Source organism: Rhinolophus ferrumequinum, chromosome 9 (assembly GCF_004115265.2).
Source record: "Rhinolophus ferrumequinum isolate MPI-CBG mRhiFer1 chromosome 9, mRhiFer1_v1.p, whole genome shotgun sequence".
Lineage (NCBI taxonomy): Eukaryota > Metazoa > Chordata > Mammalia > Chiroptera > Rhinolophidae > Rhinolophus > Rhinolophus ferrumequinum.
The window spans coordinates 11,019,936-11,044,637 of NC_046292.1; the positions used below are offsets into that span (position 1 = coordinate 11,019,936).

Here is a 24,702-nt window from a genome sequence, read left to right on the forward strand (position 1 = left end):
TCTCTGTTGGAGAAGTAGGCCTAGGGTGGTGTGGGTTGGGGGTCCAGGACCCACATCCTTAGGCTCCAAGGGAAGGGGTCCTCTAGGGCCTGGGCTGTTGGTGAGAGCATGGCAGAGGCCCCTCAGGTCCTTCCATGGGGTCTGCCCCTTTTAGGGGTCTGGGTCTTTCCCAGGTACATCTCTTATGTTCACTGCTCCGAGCAAGAGGGAAGAGAGGTTTCCTGTCCTAGTGGGGCTCCTAGTCCAAAGGGCAAAAACTCCTGAGGAGAATCCGCTCTGTCCTTCAAGAGTTCACCGAAGATCAGGACTTTGTACCCAGAGCCGTCTCTAGCAGGAGCCCTGACCCTGGGCAGGGTTTTGAGGTCCATCTTGTTTCAGGGGCTCCCAAGTCCAAGGAAGGCTGGGCACGGCACTCTGAGCTGAGTGGAGGGGTGAGAACCTGAGGGCCGGGGAGGGGCGTCTTCCTTGGTACCAGGATCTCAAAGAAGCACGTGGGTGCCCAGAGGGCAGAGGCCCAAGCACCAGGCACAGAGGCTGAGTTTCTTGGTATTTATTGGCTTACCAGGCCATAAGAGCAAAATCCAGCAGCCGTCCCTGCCTGACACCCTACGTCTGCAGGCTTGAACAGGACAGTTGCCCAGTCAGGACGCCGCAGGTCAGGGGGTTCGGGCCAGCACTGAACTGAGCCACTTTCGGCTGTCAGAGTTGTGTTCCCTAAGGAGAGAGGTGGGTGAGAAGGCTGGGAGGAGATGAGCCATCCCCATGTGCCCAAGGGGAGAGGACCCCTTTCCTGGGAAGTGATGGCGCCAGCAGTCAGGCTTGGGCCTAGTTCCAAGTCCAGTGTGCTTATCTCCCCAAAACGCTGGAAGGGGAATGCTGCAAGGGAAGCTTCCCAGCTGCTAAGCCTGTTTCCTGCTACTCCTAACATGGAATCAGACTTGGGTAAGGACTTGAGAATTAAACCCCCTGACGAGAAAGGCAGGGAGTGCCAGCCTAAGAGAAAGATGGTATATGCCACTGAGTCCCAGGCTCAGGAAAGCTTAGGTACCCTGACTTAACAGTCTACTTGGTACACAGACCCTCAAGAAAACTTAGTTTTTTTCCCCCTTCTATCCTTTCTCCTTTTTCCTCCCTGGAGCAATCTCCCAGGCATCATTTCTTGGAAGGATGGAGTCCCTTCACGTTAGGCCAGGGGCCTCATAAGGAAGGAAGTGGATGGGCCTGGGCTGGGGCCCCCACCCTTCAGGCACCCACCTGCTTCCTGGAGATCCGGATTTGAAGAAGAGGTTACGCATGTCCGGGCCCAGGCTGGTGGGGGTGCACTGGTCCAGCATATAGTGGCTGCCCTGTTTCCGGCGGACCGTCTTCTTGTCCAGCCTTGGGCAGAGTGGGATGCAGGGCACCTGGGCGTAGGGGCTCTGCAGGTTGGCAGCTGGCAAGGGAGGAGGAGGCAGGAGAGGGGAATGCATGAGAGCACGCCCAGCCGTGAGAGGCTGGCAGACCCAGGTGAAATCCCGGCTTTGCCGGGTGGGTTTGGGTAAATTACCTCTCTGTGCCTCTTTATAAGCTGGGGATGACAGTGGTACCCACCTCACAGCGGATGATGAGAATGAAAGGTACAGTGTATGCAGTGTTCTGCTGAGTGCTGAACACAGTGTAAGGGCTAAGAGCTTCAAAAGGAGCGGATATCTTTTGTGATGGGTCCTGGCAAAGTCTAGTAGGCCCACTCTACTCTGGAAATCTCCTAGCCCATCGCTTGGCACACAGTAGGTATCTAATAAATGGTACCTACTATTACGGGGAGGCCCCCTTGCACAGTGGAAAGAGCACAGGTTTTGGAGTCAGACCTAAGTATTAGCTCCCCTTTCTGACACACTGGCTATGGGGCCTTGGGCAAGTTGCTAAAACTTTCCGTTTTGTTTTCTCATCTGGAAAATGGAGTAAGTACATATTATGAGGATTAAATTCTAGCGCATCTGCAAAGAACCTAGCACAGCGAGTGACCCCAGTGGGTGCTCAAATGATAAGCTGGGAGTGCTAATCACCCTCCCTTCTCAGTCCAGGCACTTGGAAACTAGGACCAAGCTGTGCTCAGGGCTCAGGCGCTGGGATGAGTCCGTGCAGAAGGCCTTTGTCAGAGGGCTGGAGATGACGGAGTGATTTTCAGCCCGGAGTGATTTTCAGCCCATTGACCGATGCACACCCGCCCAAAGTGGGGAACCATGTGTCTCAGTTCCTGGGCCTGGCTGTGTGGGGGCCCCGGGAAAGAGGCCAGCTGGGCAGGAGAGCAGAGCCCCCACCATGCCCAGGGCCCTCACCATAGTTCTGCTGCTTCAGCCGGCTCAGGATCCTGAGGACCCTTCGTTCTGGGACTTCCAAGGTGTCTGCCTGTTGCAGGTTGTGGGGAAGCTTCTTCCGGGACCGCAGCTGGCCTGTGGTCGATTCCATCTCTCGGGCCTTACTGGTGCCTTCCTTCAGCTTCCTCTGGTAATAGCTGGGGAGGCAGTGCCCGCCCAGCTCAGCCTGGCCCTGTTTAATTCACCCTCCTCCCTCACTGAACGCCTTTTCTATCCGGCCAGCTCTGCAGCAGACACAAGCCCAGGAGTTAGGAGACCTGGGTTTTCATCCTAGCTCTGCCGTTAACTTCCTGTGACCATGGGCAAGTCATTGCTCTGCTTTGGGCCTGTCACCCCTACGTAAAAATGGCCAGAAATGGTTCTCTCTTCCCTGTCACTGCAAGTCACTTCTCTAAGCTTCAGGTTTCCCCTGGGTAAAACGGATCAAATAGTCCACGTGAGAAAGGGTTAAATAACAAGGCCCATCGGCACTCAGCCAAGTGTGTGGCCCATGGAAAGAGCTTGGTGACTGTTACCTAAGATTTCTGTCACCGATTAGCTTGTATTTTTACTTACAAGTGCAAGTGTTTTGTGAGTCAGCTGTGCACTTAATTCCCACTCATCTTCCACATTCCAGCTGAAGGGCTATCTCCTCCAGGAACTCCTTCTCCTGCAGACTAGCTAGGCTCCCACTGCGGACCCCCTGACAACCTGTACTTACTCCATTGTAACCCACAGCCCACCACTACTTGCCTTTCTCCACTAGTCTGCAGCACTATTCATTTATTCAACAAATATTCAAGGAGTGTTTGCTGTGTGCTGGCCACTCATGTAAGTGCTTGGGAAAGAGTAGTGCAGGGTATACTGGGGGTGCCAAAAAATATATACAAGTGCATACTTTGGTCAACGTTGCTCAAGCAGTACCGTTTCCCCAAAAATAAGACCTAGCTGGACAATCAGCTCTAATGCGTCTTTTGGAACAAAAATTAATATCAGACCCAGTATTTTACATTATATTATTATTTTATTTTATATAAGACCCGGTCTTATTTTACTATAAGACCGGGTCTTATATTAATTTTTGCTCCAAAAGATGCATTAGAGCTGATTGTCCGGCTCTGTCTTATTTTCGGGGAAACACGGTAGTTTGCCGTAATCAGAAGTGTCTGGACGCTGATGGGAACCACTTTGAACACCTCCTGTAATTGCAGAAGTCAAACGTGACTTAGTATTCATCTTTTGTTATCGGTATATGTTGAGTATTACAACTTTAATTGTTTTTTCCTTCAAATGTATATACTTTTTTTTGGCACCCTCTGTATATCCATACTGGGTCTCGTATCATAGTCTCTCGGCCCCGTGTCACTCTGGCCACTGCCACAGCAACCACTTCTGCAGGGCTTCGGCCAGCTTTGCACAGGGACAGCCTGACAAGGTCTCACCTTAGGCCTGAATCTCTTGCTTCTTACCCCAGAACTTCAACCCACATGCAACCCAGAAGTGCAGGGGAATTAAACACCTATAGGGAGCCACCCTTGACCAAAGGACCCAGCAGCTGAAGTACACAGGCTTCTCTCTTTCTCCCCCTGACAGAGTTCTGAGCCACCATTCATAGTCTCCTCCGAAGATCCTGGGGGTGGGTGACTCAATAATGCATCCTGGTATTGGCTCCTCCTTCGCTGTTCACATCCTTTCCCCACTCCTGTTCCCTGGAATCACTTTCTAAACCTACTACCTAGGCATGTATCAAATAGGAGTGTCAGACCATGAACAAAATGTGATAGCATGTCAGTAGTGATGGGTGCTCTGAGGGAAAGTAAAAGTTGGGTAGGGGCTTGTGATGAGGGGCTGTTTTGCTCATAGTGGTCAGTAAAAGTTTTGGAGGTGATGGCATTTGAGCAGATGAGGGGAGGAAACAAGCCAAATGGATATTTGGGGGAAGAGTCTTTCAGGCAGAGGGAATGGCATGTGAAAAGGCCAAGAGGTTGCAAAGAGCTTGGTGAACTTTAGGAACAGCAAGGAATTCAGAGGGGTTAGAGCCTGGTGTGTGAGAGAGAAGGGGAGATGTGGGCAGCGAGATGGCAGGGCCAGATAACCTGGGGCTTTGTAGGCAGTGGTGGGGGTGGGCACACTGCTCAGAGTGTTGAGAAACCCTTAAGCTGATGGTTCTACTGGGGCCTTTGCCAGTCCCTGGGGCCTGAAATTTGGGGTTTTGTTGGGTTTCACACACAGAAAATAGAAAATAAATACCAGAGCTCTCATATGGAGGTTGGATCTAGACCCCTGTGTAAAACTGGGACCTGAAAAGGCAACACACCGAATAAAATGAGGGACTAGAAAATAACTTCACGCCACGGGCCAGTAGGACATGAGGAGTGTGTGTGCAACTCTTGGTTATAATTTTAAAGGAAATTACTTGCTTTCCACTGCCTCTGCCCTTTCTGTGAGCTTGAATTCAGGTGTGTTGTTGGTAGGTCGGCTTAGGGTTGCCCTAGGGAATGGTGGAACAATAAGTTGGAAAGAAAATGGGTGCTTGGGGGGAACTTGTCTTCCTGCCTGCTTCCTCTAGACTGTCAATCTAAGAAATAAACTATTTTGTTTGAACTACAGTACATTGGGGCCTATTCCTTAACTAATACACTTGGAATTCTATACCCAGCTAACCTAGTTAGTACATTTAAGGGTAGAATAAACGTACAAAATCTCAAAAATGTCACCTCCCATGCATGCTTTCTCAAGAAGCTACTGGAGGGCTGTTCTTCCAAAAAATGAGGGCCTAAACCAAAAAAGAAAAGATTTACATACAGAAAACAGGAAATCTAATACAGGAGAGAGGCAAAGGTAAAGGAAGATGAAGGGAGATCACACAATGGCACTGCAACTGCCATATACAACAACCAGTTTAGATTGGATTGCTATAGCTGAAAAGACAGAGCTTTCGAGGGATGACATTTCTGTACCTCTTGCTGAATTACTGCCTTTCTAACCCAAAAACAGCTCCTGGGGAAACATGCCCTTCCCCTGTTCCTTTTTTAAAAAGCAAACCAAACAAACCAAGAAAGAGTAAGACGTGATTCAGCAAACAGAATCCTAAGCAGAAGAAAGGAAGAATTCCTAGGATGATAACAGACTTCCAAGATGGTAGCTCTACAGCAGGCCTAAAAAGAAATCAATCCAAAAAATAGGAAAATGGAATTATTTAGAACATGCCTCCAAGAAAAAAAAGTTCTAGGAAGGTGCAAGAATGAGTACAAAGGAAAAAAAATCAAGGCAATTGCCTATTTTAGGAAATAAAAGAACAAGAAATGAAACCATGGTATACCAAAATGACCAGCTATGAATAATTGCATAACCATAATAATAAAAACTTCAAATACTTATTTAAACAAAAATTATTAATCAAAAATAAGGCGAGGGGGGCTCAGGAGACAGTTGTATCTGACAGCTAAATCCTTAGCATCGTAGGGAGTCAATAGACAGAAGTCTAAAAATTGCTAAGCAAAATATTGTAGGACATGCATATTATTTAGAAGGAAGGAAGACGTCACAAGCATTGGCCTTTGGAAGGAAGACTTCAAGGAGTGGGGAGTGCGGTAAGGTCTGGGATAGGGAACTACAAATGTTTATTATAAACCTTTATGGATTATTTGGCTTTTTATTTATTTAAAATTTTTTAAATTAATTTTTATTTGGCTTTTTAAACAATGTACTTATTACTTTGATTTAAATTTTTAAAAATTAACTCAAAGGATAAAGTTAATCAGTTGAACACTAAGCAAAAGGAAATTGGTATACTTACATTAATATTTTATGGGGTGGCCGGATGGCTCATTTGGTTAGAGCGCAAGCTCTTAACAAGGTTGCCGGTTCGATTCCCACATGGGATGGTGGGCTGCGCCCCCTGCAACTAAGATTGAAAACGGCGACTGGACTTGGAGCTGAGCTGCGCGCTCCACAACTAGATTGAAGGACAATGACTTGGAGCTGATGGGCCCTGGAGAAACACATTGTTCCCCAATATTCCCCAATAAAAAAAAATTAAAAAACAAAACAAAAAAACCCAACAATTTAAAAAATATATATTTTGAAAACTAGGCCTTAAGACAAAAAGCATACTAGAGACACAAATGATTATAATGATAAAATATTCAGGGAATACAAAATCCTAAACATGAAATAAAGAGCAATACCTGGCATAATTACAAGAAGAAATAAATTTCACCACCACAGAAGTGATGAAAAATAACTACTCAACTCTGCCATTGTAGCATCAAAGAATCCATAGACAATATGTAGATGCATGTGTGTGGCTGTGTCCTGATAAAAATTTGTAAAATCAGAGCAGGCTGGATGTGGCCTACAGCCCATAGTTTGCCAACCCCTGCCTATTATAGACCTGCCTGAAAACGAAACTCTACATGAGAAAAAGAACGTGGAAGTTGAGTCTTATCAAGTTAGAGGGCATAGGAAAAACACCGGGATTTTCACAATTATGCCCTAACACATTAAAAAAATGAAGCTTACACAAATTCAAGATGATCAGCCAGTAATTGAACTGCCTATAAGAACAAAGGAAGATGACAGAATCTAGTCTTCAAACCATATTATCCAAAATGTCCAGGACACAATAAAAAATAATCAGATATGAAGAAACAGAAAAATGTGACTCATAGTAAGAAAAAAAAAACTTCAAATAAAAAGCAACCTTGAGATGGCCCAGATGTTAGATTTAATAGACAACAGCTTTACAGGAGCTATCAAAAATATGTTCAGAAGGCAACTGGTTAGCTCAGTTGGTTAGAGCGCGAGATCTGAACAATAGGGTTCCTGGTTCGATCCCCACGTGGGCCACTGTGAGCTGTGCCCTCCGCAACTAGATTGAAACTACTACTTGACTTGGAGCTGATGGGTCCTGGAAAAACACACTTAAAATAAAAGTTAAAAAACTCCCAACTATATATATATTCAGGTAATTGAAGGAAAATGTGATCTTAATGAATGAACAGAGAAACAAACTGTAAACATGAAACAAATGGAAAATTCAAGAACGAGAAAGTATAATAACTGAAATGAAAAAGTCACTGAATGGGTTTAACATTAACAGCACGTTGGAGATAGCAGAAAAAGCAATTAGTAAACTGGAGGACAGATGAATAGAAATCAATCTGAAGAACAGAAAACAAAAAAAGTGAAGACAAATGAACAGAATTCTGTCTCTGGCCATGATGGAGAAACTGGTGCTAAACTTGTCCAAATGCCATAAATAGTTAGATACGTGAACAAAATATATGAAACTGTTGTCAGATACTAGACAACAGCCAGCACAAGACTGGGATCCCAGACAAGAGAAACCAAGAGGTGAGCCTTATGATCTCCCTGGAATTTTTTCTGGAGATATTTTCTGGACAGCAGTGCAAGTGGTGATATACCAAGCAGAACACAGTAGACTCACTGAGGTAAGGAGACAGACATTGGAGTTTAGGAAGATGAAGCCACTGGGATAAATTAGTGTATCAGAATACCAAAGAGATGGGAGCTATGCAGAGAAAGAGTTGCAAAATATGCATGGGGTACACTAATGTATGAACCACCCTTGCAGACCTCTCCTTCTAAGATTTAACCACCCTCAACAGAGCCCATCCCAACCTTGCTTTCTCCTACCTTCTTCCTTATGTAATCTTCCTTATATGTCCCCTCCTTAATTTCAAACGCATAAAAGAAGTTGCTACACTGTTATTCTGTGGAGCATTTGAGATGTGCTCCCTGGCATATGTCCTCAGTTTGGCTCAAATAACTCTTACAAAAATTCTCTACAGGTGTGGACGTTTCTTACATCGACAAATATAAGTAAATAAGAATAATAAAAATAAAAAAAGTATGCAAGGAAAATAAGATGCATTTGTGGTAAGGGAAAGTATGAAAAATGTATTTTTGTTAAGGAAAGTGGTTTTATCCTACTCGAAGGCTATTTAAAGGTTCTTTCAAAATGAAAACGAGGAAACTAAAGGAGAAAAGCCTAAATGGATATAGAAAGAGAGGTAGGGAAGGAGGGAGGGAAAGATATCTTGTGTGGTCATGCTGGCTAAAATTAAATATATTTATTTATTATAAGGGTTTTTAACAATGAGCTTTAATAGCAACTATTTATACAAAACTAGAATTTGATTTTATCTGTTAAAAGGACATTTTCTTGTTGTCGAAAGGATTATTGTTAAATATTTTTCTATACCGCTTAAGTACTTCGCTAAAAGGCAAAGATTCCATGTTTTATCAAAATAATTTCTTATGCTTCGTGTTGTCTGTCTTTAAATACTTAAAAAAACCTGAGTCTTCTCAATATTAAAAGAGCTAAGATGTTTTTACAACTATGTAACTTTCTATAGTTGCCTTTTAAAATCATTTGTCGCTTACTGAATATATAAGTATTGTTTCATAGTAATCTGTGATCCTATGTATTTAATGAAATGTTCGGATATTTTACAAACTTCCCAAAATCAAATTCCAAATAAAGTCTTTTGACCCCAAACTTTGAGACTTCCTAGCATTTATGTAACCATACATGAACTTCATTTCTTTTTTTTATTTAAAATGTATTGTTTTTATTTATTTACTTATTTATTTTATTTTATTTTATTGGGGAACAGTGTGTTTTTCCAGGACCCATCAGCTCCATGTTAAGTTGTTGTTTTCAATCTATTTGTGGAGGGCGCAGCTCACTGGCCAGTGTGGGAATCGAACCAGCGACCTTGGTGTTATGAGCGCTGTGCTCTAACCATGGAGCCAACTGGCCGCCTTGTATTGTTTATATTGTTCACTACAAACAAAACAAAACAATCTGCAGCTATATGGTAAATCACTTTTAAAATCCAAACAACTTTGTTATATTTTTATATGAAAAGGTAATTGTGTATTAGTTGTCCAGAAAGTTGAATAATAGAATATGGAGGCAGGAGAAATCCTACATGATTTACACTGTTGTTCAAGCAAACACAAGAAAACTCTGGTTCAGCTTCTGTGAACTATCAAAAGGGTAAAGACAAAATTAATCAGGTTTTGAATGGCAGCCTTTCAACGTAATAAAGACACATCAACAGACAAAATACATCTCATTCTAAAACATTTCTTTTTAGTCTATATGTACTTTGAATAATCTTGTATTTAATTTTGCTACAACTTTCAATGTTCAAAGTAAATCTTTCCTCGTGAAGCTTCTAAGAAGTCAACAGCAGCAGCAGTAGGGGCATAATAGTCGTTTTGCTGCTATTTCCAGATTCTATAAAATCCCAATGCTCTTGCCAGGCAAGTAAACACTGAGGCTGCAAGATAATGAATTGTCTCAAGCTTGTTAGATTCCATTCGTGTTTTTAAAGAAGCAATTTCAGAGTCGGTTTTATTACTGGTCTCTGAAATAATACTTTTGGTTTTAGTATCCTTTTTGGTAAATTCTGTGGTCGCTTCCCTAAGTTCCTTTTCTTTTTTTTTTTTAAATTAAAGTTTATTGGGGTGACAATTGTTAGTAAAGTTACATATATTTCAGGTGTACAATTCTGTAATACATCATCTATATACTATCACATTGTGTGTTCACCACCCGGAGTCAGTTCTCTTTCCATCACCATATATTTGATAAGTTTCTTTTCTTGATCTGTAAACATATCTGTTACTGTGCGCCTTTCTAGGTTGGTAGCCAGTTTATTATCTACTCTGATTCGACTGGTTTCATTCTCATTCTCCACTCTCAGATTTGCAAATTCACTTTTCTCTAGGGTGACCATATCTTTCCTGATGGAGTCCAAATGAGCCATTAGCTGTTGTACTGTTATTTCCGGTTGAACTTGAGTGACCATCTCCTTATAGATACCGTAGTATCCAAGCTGACATTTGATAAAGTGGTTAATGCTGATACAATTGTTTCTGCTTGTGCTTTGTCAAATCCATGAGTTTCCAATCCATGGTTCCAAGTCCTGAACCAATGCATGGGTATCAAAAGTTAATTTCCTTTGTTCTAAAGGAGTTATGTCTACTCGCCTCTTTTCATATCCTTCCGTGGTTGTGGTGGTTAAGAAGTCTCTCCTCAGGGCCTGTGAGAAACACCCATGGCAGCAGGTGGGGGTGTTAAAAGCTGCGGCCCCTCCCCTGCTGTCAGATAGCAGGAGGCACCAAAACCCTGAACTTCATTTCTTTAGCAAGCATTTTGCTTTAATACAAGCCAGCTTTGTTTATCCTGAGAATCATGACTCACTTGCATTTTCTCTCCCAGACTATCCTACCTGTGCATATACTGTATGTCCACTCCTATTAATCATTAAGCCCTGAGGACATTAGGTTCCGCTCAACACCAAATTCATTTAAGAATAAAATTTCAGGTCTATCAACCATGACCAGGATATAATAACTAAACCTCAAACTGAAAGAAGGTATTAATAAAACAAAGCTAACAGCTTGACCTCAGTTATGTTTCAGCTCTGGACACATGAAAGCGCAACGGCCCCACGGACTGCATTCCCTGGAGATGGGAACAAACAATGCAATGACTCACCTCAGGACCTGAAGCCATGATCAACTGCTCCCTGCATTGGTCCTGACCAATCAGTAAAGCCAGCCCCCAGCCCCAACACCCATAGTCACCACGGTGAATGATTTTTCCCTTATATAACCTGGCCACCAGAGGCCACCGGGGAGCCAGGTTTATGAGAGCAGTCGCTCACCTGTGTCTCCCAGTTTGACACCCATTCCTTAAATAAACCTTTTCTTTCTTTGTTGCAGTCTCCTGTTTGTATCTTATTTGGCTTGAGTGCACACAGGCAAGTGGACCTTTTGAGTCTGTAATAACAGAGGGTTCCTGGAAATTCTCAAAAGAATTTGTCCTCTCACCTTATAAAAAAAGATATTAAACTATTTAGGTTTATTTAATGTTAAATTACGTGGAAAACATTTTAAAATAATAAGTGATACTAAATCTTTAAGTTATATTTGTATGGATATATGTTGTTAACCTATGTATGGAAGAAAAAGGGGTTCTGTGGAAAGTAACCTCACAGGGTGGTCTGACCATAAATTCCCAACTGGGCAGGTCATGGTGGGTAGTTATGTCCCAGGCACATAACTTTTTTCGGAAAAGGTTTAACTTTGCCTTAAGCAAGACCTGTCCATTGTTTCTGTGCATCTAGGATAACACACCTTTGAAATAAGTGCAACCACCCTCAAGAAAGCATATAATTGTGTTAACTGTCCTGTAATCCAATCCCTGCCTTGCTTCTCCCACCTTCATGTAATCTTCCTTACGTTCCCTCCTTAATGTCAAATGCATAAAAGAGCTGCAAACCTGTTATTCCACAGAGCATTTGCGATCTTTCTCCTGGGCTTATGCTGTCAGTTTGGGCTCAAATAAAATCTTATAAAAATTCTCTACACACTTAAAGATTCTTCTGTCAACATAAGTGTACCGGAAATTGTGTAAAATTCCTAGGAATCTGATATGTCTTGGTATACTGTTACCAGTCATAATTCCAATTATGTTAAAATGTATATTACAAAAAATAATCAAATATCCTTGTTAATTGCATTTAAGTGAATGCTCATCTGATCTTTAACCAGGGCCATTTTAAGTCTTTTGTAATTCACAGTTAGGGTTTTATTCTGATTCTTCTCTGAAAGCTTTTACAGTTAACTGAAGGCAATAATACTTTATCTTCAAGGAAATTTATGGAAAAGACTGACAACTACTCTGGATTACAGGTTTCTGATAACTTTAAGATCATCCCACTGGGTATGAATTTCCAGAACTCTGATGAAAAAAACTGATGGATTCAGAAAACTGCTAATCCAAGTTCAAGCAGAACAGAAATCAGGTACATGAGACTGAACTGATGAGGGTGATTATAATTTTATGACTTCTTGTTTGAAACATTGCTGGTTTCTTAATGTTTTGTTTTCCAGATTTAAGAACTCCTTTTCCTTTTCTTTTAAGCTGTCTACGTGTATAGTCATACTACAAAATAGTAAGTAGCAGTCAAAATGATAAATGATCTATAGCTATGCACAAGAATATGAATGAATCACAAAGACATAATGTTGAGGAGAAAAAGCAAATAACAGAAGACTTACAGTATGAGCCCACTCATATAAAGTGCAAATATATGAAAAACTAAACGAAGTATTCAGGGATACAAACAAATGTGAGTTTTAAAAAAGAAAGAAAGAAAAAGCACCACTACATAGCCACCAGAATGACTAAAATTGAGGACTGACAATACCGAATTTGTACCAGATATGGAGGAACTGGAGCTCTCTTATTTCGTTGGTGGGAGTGTGAAATGGTACGGCCACTTGTAGAAAGTTCTGGTGGTTCCTTGTAAATGAACATACCCCTACCCTATGACCCAGCAATTCCACTTCTGGGTATTTATCTAAGAAAACAAAAATAGTTGTCCATAACAAGACTTGTATGAAAATGTTAATTGCTGCTTTATTCATTACAACCCCAAACTGCGAAAAGCCCAGAAGTCCAGCAATAAAAGAAGGGATGAACAAACTGTGATACCCCTATAATGGAATACTACACAGCAACAAAAAGGGGGTGGGCTAGTGGTACCACAACAGCGTGGATGAGTCTCAAAACCATTATGCTGGGTAGGAGAAGCTGGACAAAGACTACAGACTGTATGTTTCCATTTATGTGAAGTCTTAAAACAGACAAAACCAATCTGTGATAAAAAAATATTAGAAGAGGGCTTGCCTCTGCGGGGTGGGTTCGCCCCTGCAGGGCATGAGGGCACTTTGTGGGGTGGCGGTCAAGTTCTGTACATCTGGAGAGGGATTCAGGCTGTCGGGGTGTGGGCATTTGCGGAGACTCACATAATGATGACTTGTGCATTTCACTGAATGTAAATTATACCTTCACAACAAAAAGCCCTAGGCAAAGATCGATCGTTAGTTAATGATTTGTATCCTGAAGCATTTCGAGGGAAAGGGCTATAACTTACTTTGAAATGAATAAAGAACAGTATGGAGTGATGGAGAAATAGAGAGATAGATAGGAGATAAAACAACTACGGCAAGATGGTAATAGAACCTTTGGCAGATGGTGCGTATGTAAGTGTTCACTATAGAATTCTTTGAGCTTTGCCCGTATGTTTGAAATGTTCAATAAGCAATGAGGGAACAAATAAGCAGTGAAATTGTAAAACAAGCAAGAAAATAATGGTTAGTTCGTGTTTGGGGGAAAGTTTTGTGATTGGGTTGGCGCACACGGGGGCTTCAAGGTTACTGGAAATGATCTATTTTTAAAGGGAAAATGGACACATGGAAATTTGTTTTATTGCTCTTAAAATTATATATTAATGTTCTTTAGAGTGATATGTATTTAGAGTGATTTATAGATGCTGGGAGGAAAAGTAGATCTCTTGTCTTGGGGGTTGCTAAGTTGGTGTTCCTGGAGCAGCCTGCAACCCCCACCCCCACCCCCACCCCATGTGGAAAAGGCTCTGTCTGTGGTAGGAAAAAAAATGACTCAACTTACTGAATGTCAAGGACAAGCCTCTGGGTGACACACAGATCAGCTGGGCCATTCTGCCCTCACTCTTTGCTTCTAGCGCTCAAGTGTTCATGTTGTATTTAGCCATCTCTTCCTTAGATGAACCACTAAACCACCAACCAGCCCACCCTGGAAATATGGGGAGGCTTCCATCTCTTGTGTTCTATGGCCCAGGCAGGCCTCATCACATTCTTTTTGTGGGACTGCTATATGGGTACTGCAAGAAAAAATTTCTCTTGCTGCTGAGGTTGCTAAACTAAGAGGGTGTGAGTATGGGGCTGCCGGTTGTCATCCTTCTCCCTGTGGGAAGAGCCTAGCTGAGCTTGAAGCCAATAAACAGAGATGAGCAGGAAAGATAAAACCTTAATGGCATCTTCTGGTCTCCTGGATCCAGCCATTCCTGAGGCCCCGACCACTTACACAAGCCAATTCATTCCCCTCTTGCTGAAGTCAGTTTTATTTGGGTCTCTTTCACTTACCACTAAGAGTCCTAACTATCAAAAGTACTCAGCTGCCAAACACGAGGTGCCATTTCTGTGTTCGCAACCCTCCACCCGCCAGCAACCAGCCCTACTCACTTGGTGATCTCCTCTAAGGCTGCCTCGGGTAAGGCCAGCATCTCCACCAGCAGAGACAGGATCTCAAAGAGCAGAGTGTGGGGGTTCGGGGGAGCCATGTCCGTCAGGGCGTTCTGTTCTGGGGACATGGATGGTGGCTGCCATTAGCATCTGGAAGCCCTGGATGTCCCTTCCCCCAGCTCTGACTGCCCTGGGTTTGTCCCTGCTCACCCATGGAGCAGAAAAAGCGCTTGGTGTCTGTCATCACGGCCAAGAAGTCCTTGAAGCCCACATGACCGTCTCCTGTGGAGGCCAAAAGAATAGGGCGTGGTGGGGGGGGGGTGGCTAGGGCTTCCCACAGCGGGTTCACGCCTTGCAAGCCAGGTGTCATCATTAGTATTTATTCATTGGTCTTGATTATAAAAGTCACTCATATTCAATGCAGAAAGCATGGTGCACGCCAAGAAGTAGAAAGTGAAAATTAAAATCTCCTGAGTGAGAAGCTCCCAGAACTCGAGTCCTAGAGGCAAGGCCTGGGTTCATACCCCAGGTCCACCACTTACTATCCATGTGACCTTGGCAGGCTCTTATCCCCACCAAGCCTTCGTTTTCCCATCCATAACACCTATCTCATGGGAGCTAAAATGAGGCCAAGGGCTTAGAACAGGGTCATACATAGAATACATGCTGACTAAATGGCAGCGGCTGTTATTATTACTGGGTGCTGGTCACTGCAGGAGAACACCTATATACACACAAGATTCCCATGTTGTGCTTTAAGGCCCAGCTAGACCTGCCTGTTACCTGTCTCCGGCCTCACCTGATGCCCAGTTCCCGGCACTAACCTGTTCCCTCACCAGGGGCCACCTTCTTCCCTGTTAAGGGCTTTTGTACATGCTGCTTCCTCTTTCTAGAATTCTCTCCCACCACCCTCCAACTCTTTCACTTAATGCTTCCCTCCTTGACACTGCTTCTTCAGAGAAGTCAGACCACCCCAAGATCACCCCAGGTCAGATCCCCCATCAAACACTCTCATAAAACCCCTGTACTTAGCCACACACTCGGAAGATCTGGAATTGAATGGAGGTTCTGGGAGGCAGGAACTGGGTCTCGTTTATTCTGCACTGTGTCCTCAGGACTTAAGACAGGTAGGTCTTAGCAAATGTTCACTGAACTACTAGACGAATGAATGAATGGTCTCTAATCCTTGAAACCACCCTCTGGGGGTGCATAATACTCTTATCCCCAAGTCACAGATGAGGCCTGAGGTGCAGACAAAAGAAGGCCGTTGCCTAGGGTCCCATTGGGGCAGCACTGGGGTCAGTTCCTGGCTTGCGTGTGAGGATTCGCACGTGTGCAGTAATGAAGGAAGCAGAATTGGATACATAGTGGTCAGGAGCCCAGGCCCCCCCCCACAGCCCTGCTGCTCCCCATCTCGGAGTCTAGCCAACCAAACCATGTGTGATTCACCTTGCCCTGCACGCTCTTCCCTTTGTCTAAGTTATTTCTACGACTGGGGACATCCTTCTTCCTTCTCCTCTCCCTGCCTAACTCCTGCTGAATCTTGCAAATTTGGCTCAGGCACCACCTCCTCCAGAAGCCTTCCTTCCTGATCCCTTCCTCTAAGCCACCTTAAATGTCGCTTCCTTGGGTGACTCTTACTTCTGTGTCACTGTGTGAGCACCTCTAGCGCAGGTCATGAGGGTCTTGCACATCTCTTTATTCTCAGTATGGAGCACAGGGATGGGCACACAGTAGGCATTTTATATGGAGTGGATGCATAATACTAGCAGCTAATGTCTCTTGGACACATTCTGTGCACCAGGTGTTGTGTTCAATGCTTTGCCTAGATTGTCTCATTTAATCTTTTCAGCAGTCTGGTGAGATGGGTCTTACACATCTCCAACAGCCCCATTGTACAGATGGGGAAACTGAGGCTTGGTGAACTTCCGTGATTTGTCCAAGGTCACACAGCCAGTAAAATGAGTGACCAAGTCACAGGGAATGTGTGATGAAGCACACACATGGACCTAAAAGGAAGGGATCTCAGAAATCACCTACATCTTGGGGTCAGGAGGTAGGGCTTGGTCATCTCGGGTCCCCAGAATCTGGCATTGAGTAGGTACTCAGAGAGCATTAACTTTTAGGGCCACGACCAGCTACGTAATTTGTGGGGTCCCGGGCAAAGTGAAAATGCAAGAAAAATGATGAAGAATTTCCAGACTGCGAGCATTAAATCAAGGGCAGGGCCCTTTAAACATGGAGCCCTGTGTGACTGCACAGGTCTCACACGGCCCGTGAAGCTGGCCCTGCCTGGGACTCAGAGTGAAGCCTCCCCTCCACTTACCATCAATGTCAGCACTCCTCAGGGCTTTCTCCACCTGGGCCGGCGTCAGGGAGATGCCCACAAGGAGCAGAATATTCTCCAGGCTGCGTGCGTCCACCTCGCCTTGGCCACTGAAGATCTCAAAGTAACTGCGGAAGGCTGGGGCAGGCGGGGGGGTTATGTGAGGTGGGGACAGTTCTGGTTTCCACCATTTATCCCATCCCCTCCACCAACCCCCTGCCCTGCGTCTTCTACCTCCATGGCCGGGTAGAGGGGAGAAGGCACTAACAGAGTGAAAGTGGAGCGGTGTGGTCCCACCTACACTCTCCGTTCTCTATACAAGGTCAGGCCATGGGCTCAGCTGGTGTGGCAAAAGCTACATTAATTAGCTTCCTTCACTTTGCCTCAGGAACACGCCCACTTTAGGGCACCCCGCTACGTGTCAGGTGTTGTGTGAAGCTCTTTATAACCATGTTCTCATTTAATTCTTACGACAGCCTTGCAAGATTAGAATAATTGTTCCTTTTGTAAAGATAGGGAAACGGAGGCTCAGCGATGAGGTGACCAGACTTGCTGACTCTAAGTCTGCGCCCTTCACGCTGGTGCTCTGTGGTCACTTCTCTGCATGGACATGGCGTCTACGATAGCTTCCATTGTCGGACCGGAGCCCCGGACCAGGAAGGATACCCAGAAAGTCTCAGAGCAGTGCCAATTGGTACAAAAGCTGTGTCCGGGTCATAACATGTGTGGTGTCTCATTTCTCAGCCCACAGCAAAATGGGGGTTAGAATCAACAGATTCTAGTAAGAAGACTGGCTCCGCCATTTAATAACAAGTTGGTTTGTGTTATGGACTGAATTGTGCCCCCCCCCAACTAATTCGTAAGTTGAAGCCCTAACCCCAGCACCTTAGAATGTAACTATATTTAAAGAGAGGGTCTTTAAAGAGGTGATTAAGTTAAAACGAGGCCTCTAGGGTGGTCCCTCATCCGATCTGACTGGCGTATTTACGAGAGGAGGTTTGGACACACACAGAGACGCCAGGGACGCATGTGTACGGAGGGAAGACCGTGTGTGCTCTCATGTGGACACAGAGAGAGAAGGCAGCCATCTGCAAGGCAAAGACAGAGGCCTCAGGAGAAAGCAAACGTGCCAGCGCCTTGATCTTGGACTTCCAGCCTTCAGAACTATGAGAAAATAAATTTTAAGCCACCTAGTTTGTCGTACTTTGTTAGGGCAGCCTGAGCAAACTCATGCAGTTGCCACGGGCAAGTCGCTGTATTTCTCTGAGCCTCAATTCCCTTCTCTGTAAAATGGACATAACAACAGTACACCCTCCAAGAGTGGTTGCATTAATTCAGTGCCTGGCACTATAAGCCTCTGATGCACAGAACAGAAACATGGGGAAGCGGTAGGGCTGGGATATGGGGTGGGGTAAGTGGTGACATGCTGTGAACAGCTACGCTGAAAAAGAAAAAACAAAAACAGAACAACTCTCAAAAGCAGCAGATCTAGTCAACTAAACTGCATGGTGTTTTGGACATGGTGTCAGAGCTGGGTAGCCCAGGGAAGCAGCTATCGCTCCCCCTCCCGGGGCAGGTAAGTGGAGTCACAGGGTCCGCCCCCAGGACGATGGAGAGCAAAGGGCACGGTGCCTTTGCCCAGGGTGGGGGTTCAGGACTTTTACATTTTTGGATGGGGGTGGGATGCGGTGGGAAATGGGGACCTGTCCAGGCAGTCTTGTTAAAGGGTGAAAGATGGTCTAGGACAGGTGCGGGGGCCTGGAGCTCTGCCTCCCATCCAGGCTGCTTCTAAAGAGGACGAACAGAGTAGGTGGGCTCGGGTGGAAAGAAGCAGAAACACCTCTATAACCCAAAGCGCTTGGCAGGCTTGCTTGAATCACTCAGAGAGGCGGCTCTGGAACTGGGAAGAGAACTGGACCCCAAGGGCAAGGACCCAGCATGATTTCTGGCCCCCACCCAGCCGTGTGTGAGCTTGGGTCTCACTCTGCGCTGTCCTCTAGCCAGACACTCCCGCTGGGTCCACTCCCCAGGGCTGTGGCAGGCACAGGGCAGTGGTATGATCTGTAAACCACCCCCACTCCAGGTCTGTGACCCCCAAAGGACGGAGGGTTCTGCCTGCCCCTGCCAGGGGCTTCGGGGGCTTTGCTGGCCCAGCCTGCCTCACCTTCCTCTTGCTTCAGGGTGAGCTGCTCCTCGGCCCGCTCCTCCCAGCTCTGACACAACTTTAGGAGGCTGCTCTCTCCGAGCTCCTGCCTGCAGAGGACAGAACCCAGGCCCAGGGTACACATCCAGTGGTCCCTCCCCACCCCGCAAGGCTGCCACCCAGAGCTAGGGGAGGCGAGGGGGAAGCCAAGGCAGAGAAGGTCACGGGAAGGACCCTCGGGAGGCTTTGAGAGGTCAGGGGGGCTGAGTGACCCAGAGGAGGAGCGAGACCGAGATGAAGGGAGATGAGAGAAGGGACACCCTTGTGGGGGCTTAGAAAGAGAAAAGGGGCCAGAAATGGGAAAGGAGACCTAGATACGGGAATACAGAGCTGCGAACGACAGAGTACATGCTGCTGAGGAGAAATGAAGAGAGGGACACAAGAGGAAAAGAGGCAGAGACAAGAGTCTGGGAGAGAGATGCCAAGGCCACAGGGACACAGGCTCGATCCTGGACGCCCTTTTGGGGGTGGCTCCTACCGTGACTTGGCATAGTTCGGGCTCCTCTCACCACTCTGGTGCAAGAGTTCTGTCCTTCTCCAGCCCAGGTCTGGGGCTGGCGCTGGCAGGACTGTGACGGGTACAGAGGCTGGCACCAGGGCTCCCACAGGAGCAGGGATTGGCCCAGGGACTGGCAGCTTGGCCCAGGATGGGGCCATGGCAGGGTCCGAGGCAGGAGTCTGAGGCAGGGCTAGAGGCAGTTTTGGGGCTGAGTTGACAACTGAGGCTGAGGTGGGCACCGGGGTCAGGGTCTTGGGGGACTTCCGGCTTGGCAGGGCCTTGGCTGCCCTCCAATGTGTGGCCTCCTCCTCCTCCACCTCCAGCAAGCACTTCATGAAGCCCTGCCAGGTGTTCCCAAGGTTCTGGGCACCCGTGACCGCTGTGGTCTCCTGAGGCTGCTTCTGGGTATTGTCCAGGTCCCTCCTGTCTCCAATGTCCCTCACCTCCTGGGGACAGGACAGCGGGAGGCAATTGGGGAGGCCTCCAGCCAGCCAAACTGTCCCACAAAGTTTCTTCCCGCCACCCACTCTCCAGGGGATTCTTCTCTGGGCCCCTGGAGGTGGTCCCCCAAACCTCATATGCTTCCCAGTAGGCTCCCAGCCCATGTGCTCCCCTGCACTCGACCTGGGCTCTGCCACCTCCTCTCTCTCCGAGCTGTGGTTTTGAGTGAATTACTCTGGGTCTCACCACTCATTTATTTCCTACACTGCAATTGGCACATCCTGTAGTGGCCTGTCCACGCCCGCTGTTTGCCCACCGGACCGGAGGTAAGCTTCATGAGGGCAGGACCTTGTCTGCCTCTTTTATCCACATCTAGCCAGCAATCGGCACTCATTCCTTCAGCAAATCCAGCAACCTTGTGCATCTATCCCTCCCATTACAGCGATGGGCTGTCCCCAGCCCGCCTCCAACCAAGCCATGCCCTGCAGGCTCCAGTATCCATCAAAGATGCAGCTCTCGCCACTCTCTCTCTCTCTTTCTAAAGTACCAGATCTATCTTCCCCACCCAATTACTCCCATCAGCATATAAACATGCTATATTATCTTCCTTCTTTAAAAGACAAAAAGAACAACTCTCCGGACACTACAAACCCCTCCAGCTGCTTGCTACTCTCCTAGTGCTCCACTCGTCTTTTGGAGCAAAATTCCTTGAAAGACTTGGCTGTCCTCCGTCTCCACTATCCTCCCATCTCCAAACAGGCTTCTGCCCACCACTCCCCACAGCTGCTCTTGCAAGGCCACGGTCAGGGCTCTGCCCTCCTCACAGCCCACCTCTCAGCAGTGACAGCCCCGGAAGAGGCCTCCATCCTTCTGGAAATGCTTTCTTCTCTGGACTCCCCCGCTCTCACGGGCTGCTCCTCCCTGCCCGCCTTTGCTGGCTCTTCCTTGCTCTCGCTCCATTTCTAAACGCTGTGGAAACCCTTCCTCAGACTCCTTCTTGGGCTATGTTCACTCCCTCCCTAGAGCTCATCTCCATTTTGCTCTCCAATCCTGACTTCTCTGTCCTTTCTAACTCCAGACGTCCTCGTTGACACTTCCTCTTGGGTATCTAGAACCTGACCCAAACAGAACCATAGCTGCTTCCCATGCACTCCTTCCCCAGCGTCACCAACTCGGTCAATGACACCACCTGCTCCTTAGGCCCCAGACCGGGAGGCGCTTTTGATGCCTCTCTTTCTCCAACTTACCTTTCCCCCAGGCAGCCCGTCAGCAAGTCCTACGGCACCACGTCCAAAATCCATGTCAAAACCAGGCACATCCCGCACCTCTGCTGTTACCACGCATATTACCGAGGCCTATAACCATCTCTTGTCTAGTGAGCTGCCAGGCTTGACCCGCGGCCCCCACTCACGTTCATTATCCACCCGGCTGCCACGGCGGTGTTTCTGGCTTACAGCAGCTCATCTCACTCTCTAGCCTAAACCTTTTCTTTCAATGGCTTAGTATGCACTTATAATTCATTCCAAACGCTCAGCCTGGACTTCAAGGTCTGGGCGATCTGCCCCTGCCACGCCTCTGACTTCGTCTCCGATCCTCTCCCTCCCTAGCTCCTTCCTTCCCCCACTCTGGCCTTCCACTGGGCTTGGTCTTGACAAGCTCATGTCCGTCAGGGCCTAGCCACTCCTGCTGGCTCTGGCCAGAATGTTCTCTCAGATCTGTGCATGGCTCGGTCCTTTCTGTCATTCAGGCCTTGACTCACTGTTACCTCCTGGACCACTGAGCACTCCATCAGAGAATCCATCATCTGCCTCCAAGACCTCCCCCCTTGTCCTTCTTCACTTGCATTATTGCTGTCTACAGAAAAACGAGTTATTTGTTCATGCCTTAATGGTCTCCCCTCCAACTAGAACGTAAGCTCCATTCAGCATTAAGTCCCCAGTGTCACGACTGGTCACCTCGTCCACAACTAAATTGGTGTTACCCAGCGAATCTGATGATGTCACTTTTCTCAGTGACATCTGAGCAGTGAGATATGTGAATAAAGCACTTAGCGCAAAGTAAGTGCTCAGCAAACGGAGGTGTGGAAAATAAATATAGTTGAGAATTCTGCAGCCCAGAAAGGAGACTCAGATTTCCCCTTGCCAAAGACTCCATCGATTGTCTTCCTGAATTAAAGGCAAATGCTCAATTTCTGTCAGGCTTAAAACAAACAAACATCGAAAACAGTTCTGGAACCCGTGCTCCATTGTGGTGGGGGAGATACCAGGTGGGGAGTCCAGATGGCAGCCATGAGCCCAGTCTGTCATCACCTCCCCATTGACCTCAGGGCTGCCAAAGTCCAGGGCCTGTGGCCACATCTCAGATCCAGAGCCTGAGCCCCAGGAAGGTAGGGGTCTGTCTCAGAACCTCCTCCATTATTCCACACCCAGCCCTGAGCTTCGCTCCAGGCAGGCGCTCAGCTCAGGTGAAGGAGGAGGCCAAAGCCCCCACATCTTTTCTGGCCACTTTTCTGGAGTCCTCTCTCTGCTTTCCCTGAGCCCTACCACCTGGTACCACGTGTCCTGCCCATGCTGCCGGACTGACCTCTGTGTAGCTCTTTTTCTGCCACTGCTCTGCTACTCCTGAGCCTGCAGTGGCTCCCTGTGACCTTCAGATCCACCTTTCATCCACCCGAACAACACATACAGTCAGTAACTGGAGGGGAGGGAGGACCGAGGGAGGGGTTTGTGTTTGTTTTCTAATAGTGTAGCTACTAGCCCATGTTCGTAGCTGGTGGGACTGGTCCTACAGAAATGGAGGCATTGATAATAAGGGAGAGAGGCGTGGGGGATGGAATCTAATGAGCAAATGGCACGCCAGCGGTTGAGGGGTGCAGGGACCCATCTTCATGGCTTCTACTGTAATCAGGTGAAGGCAGGAGTGGTGGGGTGGGGGTGGGAAGATGCAGTGGTTCTTCTCGTCTGATGCTTCTCATCTTTTAATAACTCATGAGGACAGATCATCCACCCAGATACATGGCATGGGGAATGCTGTGTGAAACGAGATCCTGGAGCAGAAGGGGAGGGCGGCCTGGCCAGGGAACAGCAAAGGACCGCCAAGAGCTTCCGACACTAGCGATCATTGCTTGAGAGTGAAACCCATCAACAAGACAGGGCTTCTCAAAAAAAGAAAAAAACAAAACAAAATGACAGGGCTCTTCTCCAACTGTGTTGACCTGCTCAGGTGCAGGCGGAGGATACATGGGTGACTGGGTTTAGCCAGGGTTGGGGTTTGGCCATGGAATATAGCAGAAAGAGACAGGGGCCGAGGACAACTGGGGTGCATCCACGGGCTGCCCAGTCGAGTCAAGGAACTAGGAAGTAGCAGAGCTGGTGGCGGTGGGGGAGCGGGGAGCCCCCCAGGTGTTCAGGGAAGCTTTGGGTTGTGTGCTGTGACTGAGAGCAAATGGGAGGAAGAAATCCATGCTGACGTGGAAAAAGCCATGACCTGGGTGAACCCAAGGGCTGCAGAGTGTAAGGACATCCTTGACTCCCATCCAAGATGCACACACGTACATACACATGTACATATGTGCACAGACACACAAACACACAGGCACACACTCACCCCTTCCCCAGTGTGACTCCAAATACTGTTCCATTTCTGCCCCGGGCCCCTTCCAGCCCCTAAATCTCCCTGCCCGCCATCCCCACTATGGCTCTACTTACTGGTAGAGGAACGGGACCCAGGATTGGCTTGGTCTCCACAGCCTTGCCCCTAAACAAGGGAGAAACCCCCAGTGGGAGAGGGGCTCAGCTCAAGGCTTGCCCCTTGCACCCACCTTCTCTCAGCTGCTAGGACACTCAGGCCCACCACCCCAGCCTCATTCCCCCGGCCTTCTCATCTCAGAGGAGTTCCTTGTTCCCTCTCATACCCACGTGGGGACGTGATCCTTAAAATTAGGCCCACAGAACAAAGAATTCAGGTATCAGAGCTACTGTGTTTCCCCGAAAATAAGACCTAGCCAGGTAATCAGCTCTAATGCATCTTTTGGAGCAAAAATTAATATAAGACCCGGTCTTATTTTACTATAATATAAGACCAGATCTTTAATATAATACAAATTATAATATAATATAATATATATACATAACGTAATACTGGGTCTTATATGAATTTTTGCTCCAAAGATCCATTAGAGCTGATTGTCCGGCCAGGTCTTATTTTGGGGGAAATACGGTATTATACAGATGGGGAAATTGAGGCATGATGTGCCCAAGGTCCTCCGTCAGGCCAGGAGCAGCCAGGACTAGAATTCACCTCACCCATAACTTAGCAGAAGAACAATCTAGTTGGGGTCAGGGAGTGGGGTAGGGAGTGCCATCAGAGGATGGCTTACCTTTCTTTGGGTGTGTTAGGTCCTGGCGTGGATGGTGGGAAGGAGTTGCCAGTCTTTTCCTTCGGAGTTGCCACGGGCACTGGGGGCATCGCTTCCTGGAAACTGTCCCCATGTCCACCTGAGCCAGGCTCTGGCAGAGCCCCCTGGGGCCTAATGTGTGGGGTGCCTGCCTCCTTGGGGGACTTGTGTTCCAGTTGCTGTACACAGCTGTCCAAGGTGCAAGGAGGTTCTGTTGGCTGCACTATATCTGCCCCGTTTGTTGCCTGGTGACTTGGGGTGGGCTGCCACTCTGGGCCCTGCTGAGGACAAGGACCCCGATATGAGGAGCCCTCTCCTGCCTCCCAGGTGAACCTCAACACTCACCTGGAGACCAGTTACCACATGCTTACTCTGGTCCGGCCACCG

The 24,702-nt window shown here is 47.0% G+C and overlaps 2 protein-coding genes across 2 annotated transcripts in view; both read right to left on the reverse strand.

Annotated features, from left to right (window-relative positions):
• Nucleotides 1-38: 38 nt before the first annotated feature.
• The window catches only part of SPATA21 (spermatogenesis associated 21), a 30,503-nt gene continuing 5,839 nt past the window's right edge, over nucleotides 39-24,702 (reverse strand). Inside the window, exons 4-13 of the mRNA XM_033113769.1 lie at nucleotides 24,298-24,596; nucleotides 23,627-23,675; nucleotides 19,458-19,924; nucleotides 18,941-19,029; nucleotides 16,777-16,914; nucleotides 14,661-14,732; nucleotides 14,451-14,568; nucleotides 2,319-2,494; nucleotides 1,255-1,432; nucleotides 39-714 (exon numbers count right to left, since the gene is read on the reverse strand). Of these exons, the coding sequence (XP_032969660.1) occupies nucleotides 657-714; nucleotides 1,255-1,432; nucleotides 2,319-2,494; nucleotides 14,451-14,568; nucleotides 14,661-14,732; nucleotides 16,777-16,914; nucleotides 18,941-19,029; nucleotides 19,458-19,924; nucleotides 23,627-23,675; nucleotides 24,298-24,596 (1,644 nt within the window). The 3' untranslated portion in view covers nucleotides 39-656. The remainder of the gene's footprint in view (nucleotides 715-1,254; nucleotides 1,433-2,318; nucleotides 2,495-14,450; nucleotides 14,569-14,660; nucleotides 14,733-16,776; nucleotides 16,915-18,940; nucleotides 19,030-19,457; nucleotides 19,925-23,626; nucleotides 23,676-24,297; nucleotides 24,597-24,702) is intronic.
• Nucleotides 9,597-10,314, reverse strand: LOC117027807 (coiled-coil domain-containing protein 90B, mitochondrial-like). The gene is made up of 3 exons (XM_033115950.1): nucleotides 10,292-10,314; nucleotides 9,963-10,169; nucleotides 9,597-9,795 (listed from the first exon to the last, which is right to left on the reverse strand). The coding sequence occupies exons 1-3, from the start codon at nucleotides 10,312-10,314 to the stop codon at nucleotides 9,597-9,599; spliced, it is 429 nt and encodes a 142-aa protein (XP_032971841.1).